At 35.3% G+C, this 20,256-nt stretch overlaps 1 protein-coding gene across 4 annotated transcripts in view; it reads left to right on the forward strand.

Moving 5' to 3' along the window:
• Positions 1–20,256, forward strand: part of LOC150102363 (uncharacterized) — a 445,051-nt gene that overhangs the window by 397,510 nt on the left and 27,285 nt on the right. For all 4 annotated transcript variants that reach the window (XM_090398788.1, XM_090398787.1, XM_090398791.1 and 1 more), the window contains 2 exons: positions 4,761–4,925; positions 17,511–17,585. In XM_090398788.1, coding sequence (XP_090254914.1) covers positions 4,761–4,925; positions 17,511–17,585 — 240 coding nt within the window. The remainder of the gene's footprint in view (positions 1–4,760; positions 4,926–17,510; positions 17,586–20,256) is intronic.

The raw sequence follows: 20,256 nt of genomic DNA on the forward strand, positions 1-20,256 counted from the left end.
GACAAGCCCCATTTAGATTGGGTGGTCTTCCAACATTTTAGGCAAGGGGTGAGGCAAGAATTGAGAGAGAGATGATAACCAACTTAGAGCAGTGTTACAAAGCAGTAAAGGAAAGAGAGCAACTGCTAGGAGATATTTGTCCCGTAGCTGCTACAGGATTTATTAACTTAATTAAAGAGGAGAAAGACACTATTAATCAACCAGATACTGAGAGACAGAGAGTCGTGAAAAGAAGGACAAGCATAAGAGTATGAAAGGAAGCGAGTGAGTTGAGTCATTTAATCAATTGTCATCTAACATTCCTAATCAGAGCGAGGTTCGATCCATAATCAAACAGGAGGTAGAACGATTACAGCAGCCTGTTATGGAACGCCTCGATGCTGCACTTAGTCAACTGACAACAGCCTCTATGAGAAACCCAGAGCCTTCATATCTTCAGGAGACGAAAGGACCAAAGAACTAATTCATAAGGAGATTGAAAGATTACAGCAACCATTATTTGATAAATTAGACACTGTAATGAAGAAATTGACAAAGTTATCTATTTGGGATACCGCAGAGTCTCCCTTAACCTCAGAAGAAATCACTGAAGGATATGAAAGGATGAAGGATATGAAACCTCCCAGATGCTTCAATTGCAATAGGATTGGGCATCTAACCTGCGATTATTATAGCAGAAAAAAAACGCTTTGGTAAGAATAATCGTGAAGAGTACAGATCTCACTTATGTACCAACCAATCCTAGAGCAGAGGTAATCGTCATCATGAGCAGCCTTTTGGAATGACTGTAGAAGGGAGGATTTGTGGAAGATATTTCAGAGCATTAGTAGACACAGGGTCCCAAACCTCCTTTATTGTAGAAAAATACATTAGGGAATCAGAGCCATATGTGAGGAGGAGGAGGATTTCATACTTTAGGAAACCTGTTAGATTATCAGAAATAGCCTCCTCTACCATCTACGCTACTAAGTCAGTGAGCTTGAAGGTAAAATTACCAGGGTACTATATTTGTCATGAGTTCTTGATCCTACCAAGGACCTCTCTCCCACACACATCACTAATACTTGGAAATGATTTCTTGATGAAATATAAATTCCCATGCCCAACCAGAGGAGAAGAGACATCCAAGTAAGAGTGACATTACAGAAGTTAAAGCAACCATTGAGAATGAAATGGCGAGCAAGAGTAGGGATGAAATATGTCAGAGGGTATTAGGGGTTAATTATGTCCACATCAAGGAAAGGGTTGGAAGAAAACACGTGAGAATTGAACATGATCGGTTTACAACACAGAAGAGGCAAGACAGACATAAGACTAAAGGATATTTTTACAAACAAGAGAATATGCAACATAAGACATGGGAAGAAGAAGAAGCACAAAACAGGACACACCAAGTAGACTTCTGTTCTGCAAGGAGGTGACTTAAGTCTTGGAGCGAAGAAGCATCCCTCTTCTTAGAGAATTGAGGGAAAGAAAAAATTTTTGAGGCTAAAATTTTTTAAGAGAAGGGGAAACCTTTGTTGGATCTTGAATGAAAGAATTTCCTTGGAAAAATATTTTGTTTCAAGATTCAACAAGTTTAGCTAAAACAATAAAGAAAATGCTTGTAAATAAGTAAAGACACTAACTTGTTTAAAGAATTATACTAATACAAATTTATTAATTAAAGGTGAAAGATATCATTTATTTGTAAGAGATTATAATGGAAGAAGTATTCTGTATAAGATATATGTTAGAGCATAGTAACGGAGGTTCAAATTCCACTAACAACAACTTCGGATAATTTATGTAGCCGACGGCAAATTGTTTACGTGCGGAACGGCACGCACTCGATGTTTTTTTCCAAGAAGATGCAACACGAGTATGGAGTACTCCAGGAAGATAGAAATGAAAATAGGAGACGTGCAAAAAAGAAGGTGCCAGGCAGAAAGGTTTGGTAATGAAGAGGGCACTAGAGATATGAGGTATAAAACGGGTTTGTCCCCCCCCCCTCCCCCATTCAATGTTTTTTTAGGTTTTTTTTTTTCATCTGGAGTTGCTGGAGAATTTCTTGTGGAGTTTGAGTTTGGGATCTAATCAATAGCGGGCAGCTATTCTCTGCTGTTGGTTCACAATGTCGTATGGAAAGAACAGACGAAGAAATATTCGGTGCTCTTCCGATTAAGCTTGAAGAAACTGGCTGCCACATACGTCCACATGGATCGATCTAAGCCATGTTGTTTCCAGTCGAGAATGTGATGGAACGACAGAACAATGAAGTCCAAATCTAGCCCGTGAGTCAATCACCAAGGACGAGATCGAACATTCGGAGGGAAAATATAAAAAAAAAAATGACAGACTGAATGAGTTCCAGGAATGTGGTAATGTAAAACCCTTTTATAATTCTTTTGTTAAGAAAAAATGGGATATTGTGTTATGGAAGAAAAGAGATGTTAAATAGAATTCTAAACTTCTATCAAGGACTATAGTGAGATTTTAGATACCAGTATTTAGAACCAAATAGCTGTTTCTTTAATATTTGTCTGAATGAGTAGTAGTTAATTTGCAATAAGTATTGATCTATAGAATTATCGATGTGAATGTTTTAAGAATATGTGTAAGATAATAAAGATATTTAAGGGATGCTAGCTAGAATTTTGTGTAGTGAAATGAGCCTATACTTAGATGTGATATGTGAATTACAGTTGGTATGTCTAACCATATAACTTGGGATAACTCTTTTCCTGTTGAGTGTTTTTTGTAAATGTGTAATCTTAGGAAACTAATAAATGTATCTTGATTATCTTAACCTGTTTTGTGCCTTGATTTGAATCCAATGCACTGTTTACTAACATTTGAATCTGAGCGGGAAAGAATTATATGACAGACCACGACTGCAAACTAAAGTATTTTAAGAGAGAGATAAAATTGAGATAAAGAGTAATTAATAGATTGATTTACTTAGTATATTTTCTGAAGGTCACTCCTTGGTTAAGAGGTATTTCTAACCTAGGGATCTGGCTGGCGCAGCTTTATCAAATGAATGTTGCCAGAACCTGAATAGGAGGTGACTCCAGACCAATATTTGCTGAGGATCGAACTCTATTTAGATGTCTACCCTTAGTTAATTACTTAATATACTTAATCATTCTAAGAATCGGCCAATCGTACGGATAGATTTAACTGTAGATGAGAGAGTACAGTGTTTTGATGTTTGTGCATGTGTATACCTTATAAGTATATAGTTAAAGTGATAACACTACACAGTGACAATCTAAGATAAGTGATATAAGTAGGAGAACACAATAAAGAATAAATTAAGGAAATATCACGACATAACAATGTCATATTAAAATCGAGGATATTAGGAAAGAACTTGACATTGTCAGCATCCAGGAATGCGTTAGCAGAGCTAATCTCACTTAAACAGAATGGACGAGGAAAGATTAGCCAAACAAGTGTTCTCTGCCAGGTTGGCAGGAAAAAGACCCTGAGGAAGACCAAGATATTGGTGGATTGATACGGTAAAAAGTGCCTTAGAAGATAGATATATAAATATAAGATCTGACAATGTTGTAGCTTTGACAGGTAACAGATTGATTTGGCAGGAAATTGTAGGTAGGAAGTTAGTAATGATATAAATTTTTCATGTAGTACTATCATATCCTGTACACCCCTTGAGGGTAAATGTCAGGAATTTGATGATGGTAAAAAAATAGGAAAAAAATCTTTAACCAACCCACAATACTAATGCATTACAAATTTACAATAATTTTTGGGTGGGAATAGTGTATGTGTAAGGGGGGGGGGTTAATTAATACAGACATCCAAAACATCTTTATCTTTAGTTTTTATCACCTTTATCATCTCTAATTAGTTTTTACGTCACTTATTCACTGTTGTGTATATACAAACTGTGTTGTGCTCTGATGATGCTGATTTGAAATTCAGCGAAATATAAGCAGTTGATAAAACATTATTTGATAAAATAGTTTGTGTGATGTTGTTAATATCATTAAAAATGAGTCATGGATAACCATCAACACCTAAGCTTATTTGTTAGATTAGTTGTATGGTGCTCATTCCTCTGTTTTTTCTATAGCTTCCTGAATTTTGCTACTTTCTATATTCACACCAGCTTTTTGCACAACTGGTTTTGCTGGTATTACAATAGCTCAGGTTTTTTTTACATTTTCTCAGTATGCACTCGGGACACTTGCTGACTTACTCACCACTAATTTTCATTGTAAATTTTTCTTTTTCTGGGATCTCTTTGATTCTACCATGAAGTTTGTTTAATTGATTGATTGATTTTTTTTTTTTTTTTTGAGTGTGCCATTAAATCTCCAAGGTTGGATTCTTGTTTTCTTCTCCCACAATAATTTTGTATATTAGCTTGCATTTCATTTATGAAAGCTGCTTAACTAATTTTTTTTAAAAATTTTGTTTGCGTATAAAGAGAATTTCAACAAATCTCCTTTATACTCTTATATCCTGAACTGATGTAAAGATTTTGCTGTCAAATATTTACAGTCAGTAAGACTTCTGTTTCTTTTGTGTTCTCATCACATAAATTATTCACAATCTTTATATTGGAGCCTAACGTTTGTAGTGACTAGCCTATGTCTAAACAGAAATCCACCAGGTACTTAGCATTATTATTATTGGCTTTGTCCTTTTCTCCAAATTTTCCCAAAATGTTTGTCTTACTCATTTCCTACTGTAAATAAATAGTGTAGGTGCCACATAAAACATGTACATAAATTTAATTTTTATATTAGGAGCTAGATGAAGTCCAACTACAACTAGATAAAGAACGAATGATAAGTCAGGATCTCTCAGTCCAAGCTATAAAACTGAACTCTGTGATTCAAATAGAAAAAGATGCCCTACATGCAGAACAAGAATTAGTCAAAGAACTTAAAGCTCAGTTACAAGTTGCAAGAGTAAGTTGTTCTTATAAAGATTTCCTCCTTGAAATAATAATGAATTGTAAGAAGTTATGAATGAATTTTCAGTAGAGTGCACTTCTAAAGGCAGATTTTATCATATTAAACTTTTATTGTGATGAAACCTGACTTGTAAACAGAGTATGGTTGACAAATGTGGTTCATTGATGGCAAGTTTAACGTATCTCTCATAAATAATGTCCATGTACATTTCTTAAAGAAATGTTTCATATTTTAACATATAACTACAAAATAAAAAAAAATTGCAAAATTATGATTTGAGTCTTATCCATATAAACTATTGCCAAATGACAGAAAGGAATAAAGAATTGATGAAATGTGTGCATTGTTTCTTCTATATGAAAAAATGTAGTTATGAGACTATTTACTTTTCTCATACTAGTCAGCTTCTTAAGAATCTGGGGTTATAGGGGCATTCGACATGAATTGTAAATATCATAATTACACACAAAACCAGATTAAAAATAAAAACACACAAAAATTTAGATATATCTGTTAATATATTAAGAATATTTTTCAGTTGACATTTAGAAACACAGTATGGGTAACACATCAACTCATTGGTAAGTATGTCTAAACTAAATTGTCATCTCCTTATCTTGTTGCATTGTTGATTCTGTTCTTACATCTGATACTTCTACATGCGCGCGCGCGCACACACACACACTAAAGAAACCAAGTGTTTTGTAAAATTTCTTGTGCCATTTAACTTGTATGTAGGATATGTAGGCCAAATTAAGAGAAATTTACAAAGGTGAATTTCTCAAAGACATTGAGAAAAATTGGTCACAAAAATAAGAATTACTATTCCATACTTAATGGCAAAACCTGATATTATGTAGAATTGGGAAGAGAGGGGCACTATGCATTTAATCCTTGGAATTACTAAGCAGGGAATCAGCATGTTATGCACATTTGCAGATATGAACTGAAAAATCATATGTGTGCTTTAATGAACATGTGTACATTTATTATTTATTTATTTACTGTAATTTCCAGTTTTTGCCAGTTCATATGTAACCCTGACCTTAAAGAATCTCTTCATAATAACAGCAAAATTGTTATTTAAAAACAAGTTTCTGATTTTTTTTTTTTTTTATTTATTTATTTTTTTTTAATTTCAGATTAAAGTCAGGAGAATGTAATGTCATTTATCTAAAATCTTCATAGTTGAACCAAATGTATATATTTTATAGCCATTAGACAAAGTCTGAGACATCATAATCTTCTTCTGATTAATGATGACCATAAAGTAAAAAAAAACGTCAGTGGAGGCTGTACATTAACAACAGTAAACAATTTCTTTGTTTAAGAAATTGATTGGAAACAGTACATTGAAAAAGAATGCAAAAAGGAGTGGTAAGAAATCATACATAAACAATGTACAAATATTTAAAAAAAATAATAATAATATGAAAGGGAACAGATTAAAACAAAATTTGATACAGAGAGAAAGAAGAAAGCTAAGAAAATGAAATTCTAAAAATGAAAATTAATAACTTAGTTTCAAATTATTATAAATTATAATGTCACTTAAGTATTCTTATGATGTGATTCTTCATATCCATTGAAGAAATCTTGTTCTATATGGCTGCTGCTGATTTTAGCAGTGGTTTAGTTTAGCGGTTGGCTTAATCACAAGTGATGGACAGATAATGTCTATTATGCCTGCCCTCCTTGTGGCCTCAGACCCACAGGTGAGGGGGGGGAAGTACAGGCAGGTAGTGTGCATAATAGACCTCAGTCATGCAGGGGAGGGGGGGGGATTAGTGGTAGGCATCTGACCAGCATAAGTTGATAGTGTACTCTGAATTATAATTTAGGAATACTGTATTATATATGAAACCTGATAACAGCTTTATCTTTTATTGTAAAGTTACATTTTTTTATCCATAAGGTATAAACTGTAAATTATTCTTTGATGAAAACCAAACAAACTTGAATTCCTTTTTATGATAATCTTAGATTTCTGATTTCAGTGTGTGTGTGTGACTTTTATATATAGACCCTGCATGACTGAGGTCTATATATATAAAAGAAGAATGTTTCAAATAAGTACTAATCCAGTTTAAATCCTTAGTGGGTATGCATTTAAAAGCAAATGAAATGATTTCTGTGAACATATTTTTAAGAAGAACTAGGGAAAAATTCTTTATTTTTCTGCTGGCATGGAAACCTGAAATAATTGAGTGGAGCTCTATATGAAGCTAATTTGACATAACGTGTGATGTTACTAACTACTTGATAATAACATAAGTTATAATCTAAGCTGATGAGTACTGCATTATTGCCTTACTAGAACTGCTTGAAAACTTAAACTTTTTAAGATCTTTCATCTGTACTTGCTGAAAATGTTTTAAATGAAAATTGTTTCGCCAACAAGCACAAAACATTCAAAATAATTCAGATTCACATTTCAAGAATTTTAAATAAAGAACTTCAGTGAAAGTATTCTGCAGAGGATGAATCAATTTCTTCTATAATTGACTTTGAAAAGAACATTCATTTCTTAAAAAATGATCTTTGAAATCGCTGACAAGTGTTAATGCATGTTGGTTTGGTGAAATACATATAAACTGAGAACTCATTTTACTTTAATTACTAGCCAATTTACCAGAAATAAATAATGGAAGTAGTCATACTTCTTAAAACATGAAGTATTATTTCTTGAAAATAAAGTTAGTCTACAATTAGACTTAAAAGGCACAAACCAGAAGAGACCTTATGAGTACTTATGAGGTATTTAGTTCAGAGATGACCTTCACTTTACAAGAGAGTCTGGCTTGTTATACAGTGAGCAAGTGCCAATAGAGATATAGATAAGCTTGAAGTATAGAAAAGGTGATATACTTGCATTCTCCGTTTCCATAGTAAGTGGATATGGATGAATGTTGGGAATTTGCAGTAGAACATGTATCAGTTCATATACGTGTTCCTACTTGACCACACCCAAAAGGAAAACTGAGGATGAATGGAGTCGAAATTGTTCTTCCAGATGTTTCAAATAGCACTTTGCCAAGAAAATGAAAAAGGACTTTACATAGTCTGGAATGTCTGGATAATGCCATGTTCTCCTTCATTCATTCTCAATCCTACTTTTTACCTCCACTGGAAGATACATGCATCATAATTCTGTCATCCCTTCCAAAAAAACAGTTTTGTCATGACTTGCTTAACAGAGCTCATACTGTCTGCTCTTTGGCTTCATTGTTACAACAAGGATTCCACACTATTAAAACCTAATTATCTAATTAAATGGCTCTGACCCCTGCAAAATCCAGTATAGCATAGATTCTTGTATTCTTACATCTCTTACACTATAATCTTGAAATTATCACTTCATGCCTACATTTTTTTTTTTCTGATCAGTAGTGAAAAGGTGGTACAGCTTTTCACTACTTATATATGTAAAATGTATGACTTCTGCATTACTTTAATCTTGGTATCTTTTCGGGGTCTGGCTCCCACTTATGAGACCTCATTAAAGATTAAAACCAGTCTGGATAGTGACCCTTCCCATAATGCAAAGCATTATGGGATACTAGGACATTTAATGTGAAGTCATTAGCCTCTATATACAATTAGTCTGATCGTGAAGATACTTCACGTGCAAACTTTGTTTGCTTACACTTGAATAAAGGATTAAACAAAAATATAATTTTTAGGCATCTTTTAATTTAATTTATAACCAACTGAAAAGACTTTCAACAAGTAGCACTTACTATAAATGGTTAGGCAACTGTTTGGTTTGTTGATTGTTTATGATCAATGAAAATTTATTCCTCTTTTACATATTGTTCTCAGGCATTTGTAGCAAGTTCTTTTGTTAGATCAGAAAATAAATTACTTGACAAGAAATTATATTCTTGTTTTCATCCTTTGTGCAAACAAGTTTGCGTGTGTATCTTCATGACTTCTATTAGGTTATTTGCATATAGATACAATTGACTTATTATTATTGTCAACTCCAAGGAGTCCTTAGACTCATCGAGGGAGGCCATGTCAAGAGCTCTTCAGCATTTGCACTTGAATTGAACTCATTCACAGTCGTGGCACCCACAACAGAATCTGGCAGCTTATTCCACTCATTCACCACTCTGCAAGTAAAAAAAACTAGTTCTAACATCCTTGCTAACTACACTCTTGCTCAGTTCCCATGGATGGCCCCTAGTTCTCCCACCACCAGGCCTGTTCTGAAATTTTTCAGACCAGGTCTGGTGGTGGGACCTTGTAAAAACTTCTCAGTAATTTGAATGTCACATCACCCCTTTTCTGCCTATCAACCAGTTTCTGTAACCCACAAATCTTCAACCTGTTCTCGTAAGGTTCATTCCATAGACTTGCTACCATCTTGGTCACTCGCCTCTAGATCCTCTCTACCTCCTCCCCATCACCAAGAAACCCTGGTACCCAGATCAGCACACAGTCAAGAAGTTATCAAGGCTCGATAAAGAAGAACAATAACCTGCTTGTCTCTGCTCGTCAAAGTATTCTTCAGTAACCAAGTGATCTGATGAGCTGCTTTAGCCACTTTTGCTATGTGTTGCCTAAACTTTAACTCCCTATCAACTAACACTTGTCTTTGGCTTCATCAATTTCCTGGAGTACAGTTCCACCAATGTGGTATGCTGCTATAATCTTTTCACCTCAAAATGCATAACCTTACACTTTGCCACATTAAACTGACATCCATTCTCCATAGCCCAGTCTGACAATCTATCCAAATCATCCTGCAAAATTTTGACATCATGTGTATTCACTATTGCTTTACCCAACTTTGCATCATTGGTAAATAACCGAACAGTTCCTCTCAGATCTTTTCCTATATCATTAATGAACAAATTAAATAGCAGTGGTCCAAGAACAGAATCCTGTAGCACACTACTAGGCACAGGCCTTCTTTTGGACTCTACTCCTGATTAAACTACTTTATGGTATCTCTCACTACCCTCCTGTCCATCTCACCAACCCTATATCCATACCCATGTGCTGCAGTTTTCTGATTAGGATTCCATGTGATATCTTGTCAAAGTCCTTTGCAAAGTCCAGCAGTATCACTGTAAACCCATTACCCCTATCCAATTATTATAAAAGGTGAGCAAGTTACTGAGGCATGATCTACCCTTCACAAAACCATGCTGCCCCTCATACAGTATGCCATTTCCATCTATCCATTCCTGTATTTTGCTCTTGACCAACTTCTCCAATACTTTGACAATGACTCCTGATATGCTGATTGGTCAGTAATTTGCTATTGCTACAGCAGTCTTGGAGCCTCCTTTATGCAATGGAACGATTTTCCCCTCTTTCCACCCACTCGGGACTAACCCAGAGATGAGACTTAGATTAAATAATATGGTCAAGGGCACTGACAATTCCTTTGCCGCTTCATGTAAGACTCTCGAGCTGGTATACTCCAATTCCACAGATGTGTTCACAAATATGCTATTCACCTCAGTTCCGTATAAGCCATCATGTTCTCTCATTCCTGCAGTTTGTAATAGTATGTCATCCACCTGGATGACATACTATTACAAAGTGTTCACTTAGTAATTCTACTATTTCGACTGATTCAATTACCTTCTCACCATCGGCATTTCTTAAAATCATTCCGCCTTATTCATTTTTTGTTTTATTTGCAGCATATTGAAAGAACTGTTTGGGATTCTCTCTAGCCTGCGTTGCTTATTTCCTTTCATAATCTGCTTTTGCTTTTCTTACCACAGTAGTTACCCTTCTGGACTGTGCCTTGTACTGTTCGTGTGCCTGCAGGTCACCTTTCTCTTTAAATTCCCTCCACAATTGTTTCTTTTTTTTTTTTTTTTTTTTGCAGCTCCAGCTTAATGGTGTTATTCATCCATTTAATTCCCACTTGATTTACTCTCCTGACTCTAGGTATTCAGTCAGCCATTACCTCCTTGACCACTTCCCATGCACTATCAACATCCAGCCCTTACAGTTTTACATGCCATGGCACTGATCCAAGCAATCTCCTAGGCTTGCCATATTTACCAGCCCGGTAATTCCACATATATCCTGTCCTCCTAGGATATATGTGGCTACCTCCTAGGTCAAGACCATATGATCACTCTCACCAGTTGGTAGCAACGTAGTCATATTTGTTATAGACAAATTCTCAGATGTACTAGATCAGGCACTCTTGAACCTCTAGTATATTTCATTACATGCTGTCTCAGGTAATTATCCCTTAGTAACTGCATAAAATCCATTTCCTTCCTTCCTCCAATTAGTGTTACCATAGTTGAAATCCCCCATAATAATTACCTGTGCTCCACCAATTGAGTCTATTTGTCAATGCATACTATCTCCATCATCTTTTCTATCCCCTTGTCTATAGCAGCACCCATCTTCATATCGTATTGCCATAATATCCTGTAATGTATGGCTCACTTCCTTTTAGATGTGTATATTGTGATGCATTAGGAAAGTGTCACTTCCCAGATTACTTTCAGCCTTTATTCAGTGAGCTTCCTCCTCAGTGGGAGGTCTAAAATCTTGGAGATGCTGAAAGCAGAGGTATCTGGAAATAAGATTTCTGCTGGGAAAGCTTTATAGAATTATCCCAGTTTTCAGCTTAAGATTCCATTCACACCATGGACAAAATTATAATTATCATGTTAGCATTACAGAGTAGGATGGGGTGGGGGGGCTAGTTCTTCATCAGTAACACTGAGGATTGATCATCTTATTTGAATTACATCTTGAAAAATAACATGTAACATTTTAAGATTCTGGTAAGTGCTCATATCTTATTCCTTTTAGCAGAATGGACTCTGTCACTGTTTTTACTTATTACACCAAGGTTAATTCCAAAGGAGTTTATATAGAAATGCAATTACATATAACCTTTGCTTGGTTTTTGACAAGCTTTACATAATTTTCAGTTTCCATTTCCTAAGAAATTCTTACATAGTTTTGAAAATTTTCTGTGCTGTTTAATCAGCATTATTCAATTTTCTTTCAAAATCAGTATGTATTATTTTTTTTTTTTTTTTTTTTTTGTAAGCAATAAAAATGCTTTCTGTGATTTTCCTATCAGCAGGTTTACACCTGCTGATAGGAAAATCAGCATTTATTTGAAGAATAATCTTCAAATAAATCTCAACTTTCTTCATAATTTTAATAAAAGTTTAGTCTGAGTCCTAGCTTGATGTGAGCAGCCTTGTAGAAGATTCATAAGGAGTAAAACTTGATTATTAAGAGGGAGTTACATATAATTTAAAAATGCCATATCAGATTTCATGGTTCGTCAGTTCTAGGTGTTTATAATTTATTTTATTTTTTGCTGTCATTGAACCCCTTTTTGACTAATATAACAGAATAGTGAAGTATGGATTAAAGGAAATGACAGATACACAGAATTTCTCTATAACAATTGCCATGCTACATTTGTCTATATTTAAACTGGATTATCTAATCTGTCAGGGTAGTAGTGGCTGAAGTATCATTAACCAAGCTAATTTAGGTTGAACTAAAGTGAATAAACTGAACTAAATTTTTGATTAAATGAATTGTTTACTTAACTATATTTTAAATCACTTTGTGGAGTCATTGTAGCTAATGCAATGTAAATTAGCAATTTAAAAAAAATAAAAAAAATGATAGCTCATCATGAGTTTGTATGATGTAGTGCATATGCACACAATATGCTTCTCACCAAAGGTGAACGATAGTGGTTTGAAAGTGAGTGGCGAGAGAATCATGTTTGTTTCACAAGCGATAATGTAAATGTAGATTGTGTTGATAGCAGAAGAGCAGAATGATGAGCATTACTGAAGGAATGCATGAAAGTGTTACAGAAAATGCATTTGCAGAAACGAGCAATATCAAGTGAAACATGAATGGAGAGTAGGAAAGAAGTGATAGAAGGTTGTGGAATGATGGGGTAGCAGTCATGAACAGTTTCACGGGCAAAAGACGAGCTTAAGCCATTGGAGAAGAATCTGGTATATAGTACAGCAGAGAGAAAGAGAGAGAAATGACCAGGAAGAGTATAGAAGAGTGGAAAGGGAAAATATGGATGATCTTGTTGGTGACTCTGTGATTTGAGGTGTACTTGATGTGAGAATAAGATATAATTGTGTTTTCTGGGTGAGAAGATCAGAGATTATGTTAAAGATACCAAGCAATTTTAAACCTGGTTTTACTCCATTTTTTCCCAAGTAAGCAAACAGACAAAATGTCAAGTTTGCGCCTGCAATTTATGCAAGACTAGCTGATCCCACAGGTAGTGCAAGACCAAGGCAACTCGTGGTAAAAGTGGAGCAAGCTCTGATCACTAATCTTAATATTTACCCTTAATGCCAAAACACATCTCCAAGAAGGGGATGTATGATGTTTTGTATTAAAGGCAAGGGGCCACTACCCAGACCGGTTTCGACCTTTATTGAGGTCTCATCAGTGGGAGCTAGGCTAGAAATACCAAGATTTAGTAATGCAGAGCTTGTAAGTATTTTACCAAAACAAGTTAACCATAAGGTGTTATAACCTTATTAAATAAAAATCTCGGAGGAGATATAGATGTAGAAAGTATTTTTAGACCTCAATTAAGGTCGAAACCGATCTGGGTAGTGGCCCCTTGCCTTTAATACAAAACATCATACATCCCCTTCTTGGAGATGTGTTTTGGCATTAAGGGTAAATATTAAGATTAGTGATCAGAGCTTGCTCCACTTTTACCACGAGTTGCCTTGGTCTTGCACTACCTGTGGGATCAGCTAGTCTTGCATAAATTGCAGGCGCAAAATTGACATTTTGTCTGTTTGCTTACTTGGGAAAAAATGGAGTAAAACCAGGTTTAAAATTGCTTGGTATCTTTAACATAACTATACCCAAGTTAAAAATACTTTCAAGATCAGAGATGTTAGTGAATGCAGAGATGGAAAGAGCTGATAAGTATGAATGATTGCAGTGACAAAAGTATAGATGAAAGAAGATAGGAAAGCATTACTGGAAGAAATGAGAGAGATAGAGAAGATTGCATTTATTGCTATAGTATGATAGTACATCGAGAAGGTATAGTGTTGCAAATGAGTTGATGCAAAGATTGTACTGGGGACGTGGAGTTGGGAGAAATCTGAGGGAAAATTGTTTTGCAATTTGCAAAATCAGCGTGATTCTGTTATTAAATATGTTATGATGGAAGATGATACAGGAATAAAATGTAAGGATATTGTATTTTCAGGAAGGATAGAGGGATGGGTGCGAAGTATTACTGATGACAGCTGAATAATTGCAACAAACAAAAGTAAAATAAGCAGAAGCAATACAGAGATAAGGTCATAAGTTCATTTGAGATTTGCCGTTGTTGAGATACAAAGCCAACAGGACAAAATGTATAGTGGTCGTTTCTATAGGCTAGGATGCACAGAAAAATGTGAATCCCATGCATTGTGCAGATTAACACAATGAGTGTGTGAGCTGAGTGATTATTGGAGGAACATAAAGAGGAAAGGGTTTTAAGAACTGGACTGCTGGAAATTGATGAGGCTAGAAAAGTTCAGAGAGCATATTGCAAAAGTTAGCAACATAACTCAAAGAATTACTTGGATGGTGACTATATTGATGGATAGAGATAAGGTTATTATCTCTTCATTATAAATATCTTTATTATGTCTACATCTCAGGTGTTTTAGGGATGAGGAAATGGTGAAGGAGGATCTACAAGGGGGGGGGGAGATTAGATGATAACAGGTCTGTGGAATTCTCTATATTGAAGATAGCTTGAAAGTTCATGGGCTGCAGAGTTTAGTTTACTAGGTGGAAAAGAGGAGATGTGATGAAACAGGCTAATAAAGGGTTTTAAAAGATGCAGAAGATATTTTTAGTGCATAACAAGTAGGGAAAGAACAGTAGGTCACCTTTGAAGGTTTTGTTAGTGTAGTTAATTAAGGGTGCAAGAACTGGATTTTTTGCATAGAGAGTGGTGATTGAGTAGAATGGGTGGCCTAAGTTAGTTAAATGTTTTTTTCAGTGAATGATTTTGAGGAGAGGTATGGTAGATATTGTTTTAATAACAGTTAGGGCATGTCTCTTGCAAGGGGTTGTTAGACTCTGTAGCAGTGTAACATATCAGATTAGATGACTATTAATTACTGTCATTATGATATTGCGTACTAGCTATGTACATAGCCTGCTTGGTATTGTTAGTTGTATTAATGTACTCTCAATTTCAGTAGTTGTCAAGAAGTATATCTCCAATTCTTTGAATATGTCATTTAACATACAAGGATAGTCTGAAAAGTTCTCGTCCTCAACCATAGATGGCAATATCATCGGCAAGATTTTTTTTTTTTTTTTCTAAGTTGGTAATCTGTCATAAGCATCCATGTGAAATTGCAAGTCATTCTCTCAAGTAGTTTGTTTTAGTTTGTTCAGACAGCTGTCTGAAGCAAAAGTGTCATCTGTATACCTTGAAATGGATAGAATTGAGTATCATGTGGTTATAAAATTCTTTGTAAAAAGAAGGTTTAATGCAAAAAGAAATTCAATCGAAGTTCATAAAAGTTTATGAGCAATCTTCTCCTTTGTTTTTGACAATTAAGAAATGGGCTGCCTAGTTTAAACGTAGTCGGATGACCGGCGAGTCAAAGTGCATGAAATTGCTGAGACTATAGGCATTTCAAAAGAAAGTCTAGGATATATTTTGCATGAAGAATTGCAAATGAAAAAGCTTTGCGCAAGATGGCTTTTTTTGAACTGCTGCGCTTGCTCATAGCAGTTCAAAAATGCACTCACATGAAAATCTCTGAACAGTGCTTGGAGAGTTTTAACAAGAATAAAACTGATTTTGTGTGTCGATTGATTACTATGGATGAGATTTGGATTCACCGTTACATACCAGAATCCAAACAGCAGTCAAAACAGTGGACAGAAGCATGTTGTTCAGCACCAAAGACAAAGTCAGTTCCATCAGCAAGAAAGGTCATGGCATTGGTGTTTTGGGATGCTAAAGGCATTTTGTTTATTAATTATCTTGATAAGGGTAAAACAATAATCGGGGAATATTATTCCAATCTTTTAACCAGACTAGACAAAAAAAGTCGTAAGAAAAGACCCGGTTTGCAGAAGGAAAAAAATCATCTTTCATCAGGACAGTGCGCCTGCCCATAAAGGTGTTTTGCAATGGGAAAATTAAGGGATCTGCACTATGAATTGTTGGAACATCCACTCTATTCTCAGATTTGACTCCCTCTGAATTCTGTCTCTTCCCAAAACTAAAAACTCTCCTTCGCTGATCAGCATATTTCTTCGAATCGAGAGGTGATTGCAGCTCTAGACGGTATTTTGCAGATCTTACTGAGAACCACTACAGCGATGGGCTAATGGTGCTGGAGCATTGCTCGAATAAATGTATTAGTCTTAAGGGAGATTATGTTGAAAAATAAAAATAATTTTGAAATTATAAATTCGATTTTTCATTGTTAGACCGAGAACTTTTCAGTCCACCCTTCTAGGTGGTTTCATTTCATACATAAGGACTATCGCTGTTTCTTGTCCAAGTTCGTGGAAGCCACTATTCATGCATCTAGTTTCCCACATCTATTTGCTTTTATGTCCTTACCACCTTACTGGTCTGTGCTGTATTGCCTTTATCTGTAAGTATGAAGAGTTGATGAAAGATGTAAAGCAACCGACTTATTTTGCTGCCAAGTTGCGGGTGGTTTGACACTGTAGGAATCACTATGCATTCCAAAATCTCAGAATGATTAGGCTGTAGCTGCAGATCATTTTGCCACTGAAGAATTTCTTGATCTCTTCAAAGTAAAGATAGCAGAAGTAGGTTAAACACCGAGACAGTGTTTAACCTAGATGAAGCTAGCCTGTTTCAGAAGCATATGTCCAGTCACATGCATATCTATTGGAGAAAATGGCATCTGGGTTTAAAGCTGCCAATAAACACTGCACACATTGCATTTGGAAGGCAGTGCTTCTGGGGACCACACACATGCACACACACGTGCACGTGCGCAAAATAGTGTATCAATCAGAAATCCACGGTCACTGAAGGGATACGTAAAGGCAAAATCGTCTTTTTGGGTATCATCACAGATTTTCAGCAAATATTTTTCAGGCAAATTGCACAGTGCATTAATCTTGAAAAAAAAAATATGGCTACCTTAATAGTTATTTGTTTTTTATATATATACTGAATATTTCATTTACTATTCTGTGCCTTAACATGTATGAAAATTAGGTGCATTTTCAATTAAATTAATCTTGAAAGATTGGATTCTCACTCATTCATGAAAGCAACCTCCATTATCCCATGTTGTAAGCCTCCTATTTTCTGCATGCATTTTTTGGTTTATGTAGCGATCCTTGAGAATGCAAACCCTGTATATAATGAAAGTTACCTATACTGGTAAAATGCTGAATTTAATTAGTTGATTATATTATTAAATCAGATTTTTTATTCAAACAATAAAAAAAAAAAAAAAAAATGAGAACTTTGTTAGCCCGGTATCAGTGTTTTATTGATGCTGTGTTATTGGAAAGGAGATATTAATGAATAGTAATGTAATTTTTATAAACTTTTAGGGAGCTGCAACTACTAATGGTCAGGGTGTTTCACTTGAAACGGTTCCATCTTCAGTTGCTGTAAACCAGGTGAATGTAAGTAATGTATTGCATTGGTTTTTTTTACTAATTTCTCATTGCATTTGTAGATGTCTAAATTATATCATTTTCTTTTTTGGAGAAGTTCCTGCATATTTTAGGTGATACTGTCAACTCTTCCTATAACAAACTACTGACCAAAGCTTGTGGTTCTAAAGAAAATTTATTGTAGCAAACTATCCAGTAAATTAAACTCTTATATTGTCCCTACAATGTAGCTATAACAACAATAAATTATATTTTGCTTTGTACCAAGGTTGATCTTGAAGCAAGCCTGTTCATTGAATTTGTCATAACTTTTAATTAATAGGATGAATTAAATAACAGTTTAATGTTTTCAAATAGTTTGTCTATATCACATGGACAACTTCATAGGTACAATATATATTGTTGCTCACGTGCAAGCAGCATACTCAAACTGTAAATAGACCTAGTTTAGTCCTATCTAAGAAGAGTGTCCTCTAAGGGGTGCCTTGGTTATTGCATAGGTTGTCTAAAAATTGGTTTACTGTATCTTACAGTGTTTTATAACCATTAATTTAGATTAGTTTTTAAGGACTGCTGCAGATTCTTAAAAAATAAAAAAACTCACATTTAAACTTGCTGCAGTGAAACATGGTAAAGGTGGTATAAGTTCTGATCACTTGCCTTAGTATCCCATAATGCAAAGCACATGTCCTTGCAGGCATGTATAATAATGCTATGCATTAAGGGAAGGGTCACTACCCAGACCTGTTTTGACCTTTATTGAGGTCTCGTCAGTGGGAGCCAGGCCCAGAGGTGGTGATACTAAGGTGGTAGTAATGCAGAAGTCATATCACCATATACCAGTTGTCAAAAGGTGTCAACACCTTATTAGAGATAGTTGATGGAAGTATTTTTACTTGGATATGCTACCAATTATATATTTAGTTTAACCCTTTATCCAAAGTACTTCTCTAAAACTTCAGGCACAAACTTCAGGCAAATGAAGTTTGTGCCTGAAGTATTTTCAGGACTGGGGACATGTATATTGTCTACGGACATGTGCTTTGCATTATGGGATATTAAGGCAAGGGATCAGAACTTTACCACATTTACCATGAGTTTCTCCCAGTCCTGAAAATACTTCAGGCACAAACTTCGTTTGCTTACACTTGGATAAAGGATTAAACCAAATATATAATTGGTAGCATAGCCAAGTTAAAAAAACTTCCATCATCGTATCACTAATTATAGGAAGCCACCGATGAAGAACCCGGCAAAAGTGCTGCCATCTCTTGGTACCTAACAGGATATTTTACTGTCTGAAATAATGTGGGTTCTACGGTTGATTTTCTTGAGTGTATGGGAAGAAAAACCCAAGTTTCCAGCAGAAAAAAACCTGCTTGCCTGTGCCAGAGATCGACTAACTTGGGAACTGATCGAAGAAAGGCTTAGAAAAGTTCCTCCTGTTGGCAACTAGACTCTAACAATAATAAGTCTATCTTCATGTGGCCTAGTACAGAGGTTGCAAAAGCCACTTCCACTGAGCTGCACAGGCATTGGCCAGAGGAATGAGCAATGTAAAATTTGTGAATGATCTGCTCATGTGTGTGTGTGTGTGTGTGTGTGTGTGTGTTCATTGTGTATAGTAAATGAAAGGTTGCTGTTAGGAAGATACGATGTGTTTCTAAAGTGTTGAGAAAGGTGAGACCATAGTTATTCTCTTTTTTATCCTGAATTGGATTCTTTGGAGTTGATTGTTGAGGTCAAGGAGATTTGTCTTACATGTCTAGGTAACCTAACTAGGGGAGGGAGGAAATTTAACTACAACAGTTCCTGCGAATTTGTCTTTTATGGACAGACAGACTGGAAGATCAGCTAACATCCATTTGACAAAACATAATGCATCCAGACAATGTCTTGGCCACCACCTATGAAATAAAATTGAAGAAAGCTACTATTTTTTATTGTGGCAGATTTAAATGTGAACAAATTACACAATGTATGTAGAGAATCTGCAAACTACCCTTAGGAACCATCCTACAATAAATAAATATGATTGTGAGAAATTCACTAAGATATGATACTGTAACTCTTAAGCTTTCTGTAATAACAACTAAGGATTCCATTGAGTGCCTACAGAGAATGCTCATCTAAAGGCTAGGATTTAAGTAACTGCAGACTTATTTTCCAGGAGTGTGTCATAAGATTTGTTCTTTTTGAGGCCCTCTTAAACTTCTTGTGCCATTGTGTTTTCTGATTTTCCTGTTCATGCAAATCACTTTGCCACTGAGTCTCCAAGATTTGGTTCTTGTTTGTATACTCTTTGATTTTTACTTCAAGAATAATGGTATACAGTGATCCCGTAATCATCCAACCTTCAAAAGATCGAACCTTTTATTAACCAACCTTTGAATAGGTTACTGTGTCAGCCAACTTCTGGTATAGCACCATCTAATTATGCCTTCAGTTATCTGACCCTTCAATTACCCGATTGGAACATTGCTTTCCTGCTGTAGTCCAACTTTGTTTCTTTTTAAAACTTCATACATATTTTTCTATTCAGAATGATATTAATTTATACCCTGCCTGAAATTCAACAGTGATGACTTTCTATTTCAAATTAGTATCTTCACCATCAACAATTACATACTCAGAGCCTTTTATTTCATGTGTTCTGTCCATGTAAAATTAAGTGCACTTT

The sequence above is a fragment of the Typopeltis vanoorti genome, chromosome 10 (genome assembly GCF_054136105.1).
Source record: "Typopeltis vanoorti isolate ZY-2024b chromosome 10, IOZ_Tvanoo_1.0, whole genome shotgun sequence".
In the NCBI taxonomy this organism is placed as follows: Eukaryota; Metazoa; Arthropoda; class Arachnida; order Uropygi; family Thelyphonidae; genus Typopeltis; species Typopeltis vanoorti.